The sequence below is a fragment of the Triticum dicoccoides genome, chromosome 1A (genome assembly GCF_002162155.2).
Source record: "Triticum dicoccoides isolate Atlit2015 ecotype Zavitan chromosome 1A, WEW_v2.0, whole genome shotgun sequence".
NCBI lineage: Eukaryota > Viridiplantae > Streptophyta > Magnoliopsida > Poales > Poaceae > Triticum > Triticum dicoccoides.
The window spans coordinates 12502680-12512197 of NC_041380.1; the positions used below are offsets into that span (position 1 = coordinate 12502680).

The 9518-nt window shown below is 46.4% G+C and overlaps 1 protein-coding gene across 1 annotated transcript; it reads right to left on the reverse strand.

Moving 5' to 3' along the window:
- Positions 1-275: 275 nt before the first annotated feature.
- Positions 276-5031, reverse strand: LOC119358725 (mechanosensitive ion channel protein 5-like). Its single transcript, XM_037625161.1, has 5 exons — positions 3576-5031; positions 1622-1745; positions 1238-1531; positions 947-1149; positions 276-775 (listed from the first exon to the last, which is right to left on the reverse strand). Exons 1-5 carry the CDS (start codon positions 4985-4987, stop codon positions 493-495), a joined length of 2316 nt encoding a protein of 771 aa, XP_037481058.1. The 5' UTR covers positions 4988-5031; the 3' UTR covers positions 276-492.
- Between the last annotated feature and the right edge of the window lie 4487 nt (positions 5032-9518).

A 9518-nucleotide genomic window follows, 5' to 3' on the forward strand; every position in this document is an offset into this window, starting at 1 on the left:
CGATAAAGAAGTAACAATAGCACTACTCTAATGCAAGCAATAGAGAGAAGGAATGGGCGATGTCAAAATGATCAAGGGGGTTTGGTTTCCCCCAATCATTTCAGTGTCATGCCTGAGGAATGTCGTGCCAGCATGGCATGTCACGGTGTGCTAGTCGGGCCAGGATGATATGGCATCGCTACAGCCCGGGGCACATCGGGCTCACATCGTGCCAACCCGACCAAACCTGAGTCCCACCTTGAATGGAAGCACACAATGGCATACATACACACACGTGTGCATGTTCTATACATGCTTGGAAAATATTTGAAATTGATCAGTTATTGTGTTCCAAAGGTTACATACTAAACAACACACTAATTACAGATCAAACCAAGTGATTTGCCTTAGGCACGCTAACATCTCATGCTCTACTCGCCAGTTTCTAGCAAAGGCTCTTGTAGCTCTCACCGCTCGAACTGGATAGGAAATGCCCCGTGAACGTTCACTGCTTCAGGAATAATTCCATGTTGTCGGCATCCTTGTGGATTCAATAGGAGGCGCATTCCGCACATTCACGTCCAGTGGTAGCATCCGATACTCAATGTCCAGGTCCTTGAGAACTTTGATCATCTCCTGGAGCACCAGCTCCCTCCTCACGTACCTCATCCCCATGTCCTGGAAGTTGAGCGTGTGACAGAGCCATATGGATACTTTTAGCTTGTTGGTCTCATCTACATCCCGGAGGACAACCATCGCCCCCGGGTACCAATGCTCTTTCTTGTTGTTGATGTAACTGGTTTCACATGTTTAAAACTTGGTTAGTTCGTTGTAGTATACTAAATTACACAAGCAACATAGGGAAATTTCCAACATTACGTTTAATGTTAATTGTTAACATGCACATAGTTCAGTTGTTAACAAATCAGGTTTGATCAAACCATGGGATGAAGACACTTCTACTTACCGTAGAATTCTTTCTTTCATGAGTGCTAGTTTCGCTACCGGTGTGGCAACGTGAATATAGAAGTCAATTCCTTCTCCCATATCTGGACTCCTGTAAAAATTCATAATCGGTATGGTGGCCAGTATATTGTTTGGATAATATATCTTCAGGTTGTCATATCGAAGGAAGACTGTTGTCAAGATATTCATTTCCTCGACAACAACCTGAAATTCAGGTGGTTAAAGCTTTAGTCAATGAGTGCAAGCTAATATTAGATTCAATGAGGAAGAAACAAGTAAAATATTACCACACCTGAACTTCCTCGATTTCACAGCGGTCACCAACATCAAAAGGATGCATCACAAATAAGAAAACAATTGCCTCAAAAACTGCCTTCAAAGTGTCTCCAAATACAATAACTGCCACCAAAAATGGTGAACTGAGGAAGACAAGTAAATTCGTTGTCGCTATGCCAAGAATAAGGAGCCAGAGAACAAACACGATGATGCCACCAACTACATTAGTCATCTGGTTGAGCTTTGATACTGCAACTTTTGTATCATTAAGTGTTAGAGCAAGGGCTTTGCGCTCTCTAAATGCATTCACCTAGCAATGGTAGGAAAGGCATCTTCAGAATTCAGAAGTCAATCATAATTCCTTATTGCGAGTTAGCTAGTAAGGTAATAAGATCATTACCATCCAGTTTTTTAGAGACCTCTTGCTGATCCTATTGTACTCTTGTCCTCCTTCGAAAAGATGCATTGCTTTGATGGCTTCCTCCTGCCTCATGAAGTGCATCAAGTCTGCTAAGTATATGTACCTGCATTATCCGTACATTCATGGTCAAGAATCTGAATCAGCAAGGTTGCCACTATATTCGAACTACCACATAGGAAATGAATTTTTTTAACCGGCATTGGAAATAATTAAACGTGAGCATTTATAAACTTCTATAAACTATTCTCTTTGTGATAAACATTAAACACACAGCCGTGCACTACACAAGTCGTAACAATTAGCACGCTATTTATAAATTATACAGAAAATTATACCATCAGTTCACATCATGAGCTCAAAGTTTCTACAGCATTACAGATAAACTACATTTGTCTATCAAGTAAATTGACTAAAACGACCACATTGGGCATATATAGTATAAAAAATCCACCGTTTCGCCAATAGTTTGCCAACACCACTGGTTTTTGGTATTCTTTTTGCCAAAAGCACTAACTGGTCGATTGAATGCCTTTTGACGTGTTAACTGACCGTCAACATGACCTATTGCAAAGCGATGTACCTATACTGAGTTGACCTGAACCTGTACCGACGCCTTGGCGTCAAGCCAACCACCGTCAAGCTATATGACAACACCACGTCAAAAACAAAAAAAAACAAAAACCTTTGTCAAGCACACTTATGAGAACCGACCGACATACAACATCCACACGATAGGCTAGTATGAAAAGAAACGTAATTCTTAATCGACTTCTCTCGCACGGCATGACATCGACATATTGTCACTGCAAGGGATGAATTCAAGCAACACATCATCTCTACATGCTCACTGCTACGGCATCGCCGATGATACATGACTAAGGTCTTCATCATATGGTCTTCATCCATATTTTCGTCAACACATCATTACCGCGGCATCATCCACAGTATGGACATCTCCGGTGTTCTCTGATTCTACTACTGCAATACATGCCATTAACAATGGGAAAAACTATGTCACCATGACGGACCTCATGCATGAAATTATATACCACAATTTTTTTTTATTTTTCTGAATTTTTCTAATATTTATTTTGATTTTTTTAGTGTGGGTACAGCTGAGTTTGGGAGCAGAAACTCCACGTCCGGCTATAGACCTGCTATTGTACTTGCTCTTATACAAAGAACTAGTAGTACGCATGAGGTTGGATTGCTAAAAGCCCGTGACATGCCTTTGTTTATTGCTTTCTGATTACACGCCATAGGTTACAGCTATATTTATACTAGTACAAAGCTAGTACAAAGCAGTGCTAGGCGTACGATGAATTTTTATACGATGCTGTACGACACTGCTCAGTCACCCTCCGATCAAATCTATGAATGAACAGCAATCGTTGGACCACTGGGTCGGACATGAATCATACATTTGAAGTCGTACGCAGAGCTATTTCGTTACTAGCCTACTCGGATGAGTGCTACGTATCCCTCCCGGACATGCCGACGTGGTTAATTCCAACACTCTATGGGTTTCCTCTGGTATTGGCTAAACTGATGGTATCATCACCTATGACACCCTTTTTAGTATCGGCAAGCTGTATCGTTCACGACAGCAGCTCCGTCATCAACAACAAAGCATATATTTTTTGCACCTCCGGCTAGCTGCGTCTACACTGACTATGATGAACATTACATCCACGACTACCTAAACCACAGCTACTGCATCAACATGAAGGCTATGTTGGCAAGTACTCCAGGTCTTCTTGGCGGGTCTAAACGAACGACTACCTAAACCACGGCACATATGTATACTACTCCCTCCGTCTCATAATATAAGAATGTTTTTGACACTGCACTAGTGTCAAAAACGTTCCTATATTATGGGACCGAGGGAGTAAAAGACAAGGACATCTAACTAAGACAAGAAAGAAATGCTTACTTGGATCGATGCTTGGCTACGTTATGGAAGATCTTCTTTGCGGCCATCTGTGACTCGTATTCGCTGCGAATATGTGTCGCTGACAAATCCCCTTCTCCTGTTGCCTGCTTTATCTGCTCATCTATAGTGGTGAGCGTCCCAGACCGAATAATCTTCATCAACCTTTTCATGTTCCAGGCTGAGACGTTGCTCCGATTGAGCTTATGGAGCTTGTCAATGCTTATCCCTTCATCAATCTGATGCTGTCTTTTCTCCTTGGATAGTTGCTTGCTTCCTTGGCCCTGCTGCTTAGACATTGAAACCGATGGCCGAAAGCTCCTTAGCCCCGATAGATTCTTGGTTGGCATCGCGGCATGGAGATCACTCGGCTCAGCAAACATGGGGCCTTGTTCTTCAACTAGTTGCGGCCCCGAGAGCGTCTCAGTGACATATTGGTTGAACAATGACGCTTGAATCCGGTCAAAGTAGGTGGAGACATGGAAGGACGAGGCGAGCACCTTGAGCAGCAGCGTCTTGACGAGCCGGATGAGGGTGGCGACGAGCAAGCAGAATAGTATCTTCATAACATAGGACACCACCACCATGTGCGCGAGTTGGCACTTGTCGTCAAACAAGAAATGCCAGGCCGCGAGAACGAGGCCGAGCCAGAGCGTGTTCTGCACGGCGCTGCGGACGCCGTAGACGAAGTAGAGCACGCGCTTGCGCAGCAACAAGTTGCGCCCCACGCAGAACATGGCGATCCGGATGGCCCACCCGGAGACGAGACGGCCGCAGACGAGCGCGAGCGCGAGGAGCTCCCACTTCCAGAGCTGCAGCTCCCACACCTTCTTCCTGGACAAGATCCTTATGGTGGCACTGCAAACCAACGCCCCGACGAGGAGCACCAAGCTGACCCACTGCAAGATGGTGCGAGCGCCCAGCTTGCCACTCTTCAAGTTGAAGTCGTCGGGGATGTCCTCGTCCACGAATGGGTCCTCCTCCTCCCCGTCCATCGGACCCGACCAGCGCCACGCGGGAGACTGGCTGGGCTTAGGGGACCGTGAGGCGGACGACTTGTGATTCTTGTCGATGGCAGGAGCTGCGGCGGGTGGCGCCGGCGGCGGGTCCATGAGCCGGGAGCGCGTCTGGGCTCGCAATAACGGTCCCTTTCCCGTGGAGGTAGATTTGCAGCGTACCATCTCGTCGGCGCGCCTACCGCTGCCCTCCGCGTCAGAGTCAGAGTTGGAGTCGGAGTCGGAGGAGATGTGTTTTTGGTGTTCGTCCTCGAAGGAGACACGCCGAGCGCCGTGCGACGGCCTCCCGAGCTCCTCCATCTCCGGGTCGAGGTCGAGCGACGGCTTTGCGCCGGACGCCCTCTGCTTCCGGAGGAAGTTGCCAATGAGGCGCGTGGGCGGGTCCTCGCCTCCCTCCATCGCCTGCTGCGGCGTCCGCGACGGTGGCCGATTCTTAAAGCTCAACTCCTCTTTCATTGATGTACAGCAGGCGATATACAGCAGCGTACTTGCACCCAAGCGGTGGTGCTTTCAATCCTATTATTGGTGTGGCACCAACTTTTTCTTGGTCGGTAGCGATTTGTCGGAGGCTCGCATTATTGGTGTCGACCGATGGGATGGCTGGGCCGACCTGTTTTTTTCCTTTTCTTTTTACTCCAAAAGTTGGGGCCCTTTATTATTGTGTAATATAAATTCGATTACAATCTGTCACAAGGTTACTAACAAGAAAAACTGGGCTTTCTTCTATCCAACACTCTGAGCTACTGATACTAGTAGCATACTTAGCACACATATCTGGTGGAACCGAGAAAGAGGTGAATACTGAAGATCTTTCCCTAATTTCATCAAACTAGACAAGCACAATTAACCTGCCCAGCATGATGGATGCCGCCCAAGACATACGCGTGGAAAGAGACGCTGTACCAGTAGTGTACTGGTGGCTCGTCTCGTCTCACTTAACACCCAGTGCAAGGGGTGGGTTCTCGGGTTCAAGGATTCACGGTGCATGCCGGTTTGTGCATGCATGTGATTGCTGCACTGCTGCGTATATATGTTTCTCGGTTAATCTTTTTCTCTCGTGGTTTTCATGGACGACGGTTATGGAGATGGATTGATAATGGACAATCATCAAGCAAGTCGGCTTGTCTATCAATCTCAAAGCCTGCTTTGCTCCACTCAACTCGTACAAGTTCTGTGGAGAGCAGGCCCAGAACGAAAATGTAGGACCAAAGCATTTTGGACCCTCGGGTCAGTCACGCTGAATAGGAGAGCAACCAGATGTGCATGGAGCAGTATATGCCCAGCCAGAATCTTTGGTGTGAGGCAGTGAACACTATGATTTGATGAGAAGCAGTAAGTGAAAATATTTATGGTAGTTCAGAAAGAAAATCATCATGGCAGTAAATGTATTTCATACACAAAATCATCATGAAGTGAGGGCAGTGAACGGTATGATTTCATGAGAAGCAATACATGAACAAAAATTCAATGAGCAAGTAAGCAATGGAATCCAACAAGCGACAGTTGCATGCAGCAGGTGTCGGCACTGCCTCTTGCAGCCTCTCTTCTCCCCGCTCTCAACTCTCTCTTCTGGTTTCTCTCATATCTTATGAACACACACCATGGAAGGAACACACACGTAAGGGTCTGTCTAGGACCACAAGTAGAAAACAGGGCTTTGGTCCAGGCGAGATAAGAGCTTTAATCCCGGTTCTGAACCGGGACCAATGGGTGCATCACTCCCGGTTCGAGTGGCATAGGCATCAGTCCCGGTTCAAACGGGGCCTTTAGTCCCGGTTGGAGACACCAACCGGAATAAAGGGTTTGCGACCGGCTTTGAACAGTGCGAGCCCCTTTAGTCCCGGTTGAAGGTACCAACTCGGACTTAAAAAAAATTCAATTTTTTCAATTTTTTTGCTAGCTCCAACCAGGACTAAAGATCCTAGATTTAGGGTTTTCACAGTTCATTTATAGTGTTTTTCAATTTCAGGCTAATTTAGCTCAAAGAATCATGAAAAAATAGCAAATGAAGTTAAAAAGGATTGAAATTTAAGGATGTGGCTTTGAATGGTTCATATTGAACACACAAAAATTCTTCAGTTAATATAAGTTAAAAAAATGAAATGTGGTCAAACTCTGGTAGAACAGTGGTCAAACTACTTATTCAATAAATATTAGTGTTACTAAATAATAATTATTTTTTATAATAACAATTTTAAACTCAAACAGTGAAGTATGTGACACCGTGGTCACATTTTTCTGATAATAATGGATATATTATTTGTTGAATTTCGATTTACAAAGTTAAGGATATTAAATGAATAAATGGCATAATAATAATATTATTACTTATTTTATTTTCATTGAAATTCAATATTATTATTACTTATTTCATTTTGAACTTTTTGTATTTTTTTTGTTTTTTTGAGATTTTTTTTTGCAATTTATTCCTTTTATTGCAGTATTTTTTGAGTTTTTAAACTAATCATTGTTGGGAATTCAAAAAATTAAATCATGTGACATCAAGACCAAAGGGTTAACAGGATTGATAGCTTACTATTATTAGGAAAATAACAAATGCAGACTTGGAAACTAGGGGAGATAGAACCTGAAAGTTAAGCGTGCTTGGGCCGGGAAGCTAGATGATTTGGAATGTGTGTTGATTAGAGATTAGAGATTAAACTCTTAAGCAGTGAGGAGGGATGACTAGAGATTAAATCATCAAATAAATCAAAGATTTGGAAATCAGAAGAAAATTAAAAAAAAATAAAAACAAAATTTTGAACAACAAAATTTGAATTTTTTCCCCTGCACAGTCCGGAACTAAAGGGGGAGGGGCTTTAGTCCCGACCCTTTTGTCCCGGTTCCGGAACTAGGACTAAAGGCCCGTTTTCTATTAGTGGACACATATGTCACATCTAAGCTGATGTCCACTCTGTTTGTGGTATTTTTTTTTTAGTTTTTGTTGTTACTTTATATATTTGTGGGAGCTTAGATGTGACATTCTTAAAAAATATTTAGATATGAATTAGACAAACTGCACATGTAAACACACCTCACCGTGGAGAAACTAGCTTTGCTTTGTACCCCGGTGAGAAACACATACGGCTACATTGTTTCATCAGCCCTCACGGCCTCTCTTTCATTAATCCGGTGCAACACATTTATACGCAAGGCTGGCACTCCTGCCATGTAAAACTCACGCCACTATCCCTCACCCATTACCCCACTAATCTCTCCATGATCCACACGATTAGATATCGCTGCATGTTCTTTGCAAAAAACAGAAAGATAATGCTGGATGCAATTAACTCACTTGACTCACTCGCTACAACCTGGGCCAAACAAGGGAAACGCTTCGTATCAGAAGGCTGAAAGAAAACTTTCGTCAGACGGCTCCTGTGTTGTTGGTTCTTCTCTAATACCACGGTCTATATTTGGAACTAAATCTCTAATTGCTTCAAGTAATTGCACAATTGTACGTCCTGAGTTAATCTCACCCGTCCCAGCGAACTCACCATGGTAGGGGGAGTAAATTTCGCCTGACCCGCATGCCCGACCGCTGACGAGCGCAAGCGCGAGGAGCTCCCACTTCCAAAGCTGCAGCTCCCACACTTTCTTCCTGGACAAGATCGTTATGGTGGCACTGCAAGCCAGCGCCCCGATGAGAGTGTTAGAAGGGAGAAAGAGGTTTGATGGAATAGTTGTTGTATTGCTTAAACGTCGTGGGCATATATATATATATGAGTATAATGATCAACTTGAAGTACAGACAAGCCAGGACAAATCCTAGTCTATCTTGTCTTTCCTAATAATCAATACACCCAACATCCCCCCGCAGTCACAACGGTAGCGACGCTGACAGTGAGAATGGAGAAAAATTCGAGGGAAAGTCGACAGACACCCCCCACAGTCGTAAAGATCGACGCATCGCGGAAGTCATGGCTGGAGTGAAAACCGACGAGGTTGCTCAAGCAAGGCGGTAGCCCTTTGTGCCGATGTCGATGTAGCCGAGAGCGTATGGTCCATGTCGAGTCGGGGTAGCATGTGTCGAGGAAGTCACCAAGGAGCCGTGGGTGCAATGAAGCGCCGAGTCAGTCATTGGCGCAGTGGTGTCGAAGTAGTGGTGTGCCGGGAAGAAGACGTTGACGACGCGTCGCACCGGGTTTGCCAAACCCGGGGACACATCATAGACGAAGGCACACATCGGTGTTGCCCGCACCAGGCATGTGTAGACGGATGAAGACGAAGTTGACGAAGCGCCGACCATGATTGCCAGGCCCGAGGACACGTCGTGGATGAAGGCACGCATCAGTGTTGCCAGCACCGAGCATGCATAGACGAGGGACCTGCACGAGCCGTACGCCATGTCGGAGAAGTCGGAAAGGCCAGCAAAGAAGGACTCAACGACTGCTGCGGCGCCAACCGGCGCGGGGCTGATGTCGCCCGCGGTTGTCGGAGTAGACGAAGTGGTCGGGATAGATGACGACGACGTGGCGGCGTCAGTCGAAGAAGAGCGGCGGCGGCGGCCTGACGGCGGTGGCGTCGGCATGGTTAGGAGCGCGGCGGTGGTGCTCGAAGGAGGCGAGGAACCTGACAGTGTGACGAAGAGCGGCGCAGATGGTGGCGTTCTCGCGCCAAGGGAGGTGGCGCGGCCCATACCACGAAAAGTCGACGCGTAGTGACGGCGGAGTGGACCACCGGTCGCGGTGCTACGGTCCGAAGGGGCGACGCAGCAGCGGCGGACGTGCGGCGGGGCGACGACGTGAAGACCTTGGGGCGGTGACGGTGACCGTCGAACGCACGCGCTATGGCCCGAAGGGGGGTGCAGCGTCGGAGCGCGGGTCGTTGCAATCGCGGGGACGGCCTCGGGCGGCGGCGTGGATCGCGTGCCACACTCGCTACGGTCCGACGGGGCGACGCCGCGGCGGTGCGAGTGTCGGTGCAGCCA

Coding starts and splice junctions, on each gene's coding strand:
- LOC119358725 (XM_037625161.1), bottom strand. CDS start 4,987: ATGGAGGGAGGCGAGGACCCGCCCACGCGCCTCATTGGCAACTTCCTC. Junction 1,532..1,621: donor GGTCTCTAAAAAACTGGATG/GTAATGATCTTA, acceptor TACCATTGCTAG/GTGAATGCATTTAGAGAGCG. Junction 776..946: donor ATGAAAGAAAGAATTCTACG/GTAAGTAGAAGT, acceptor ATGTGAAACCAG/TTACATCAACAACAAGAAAG.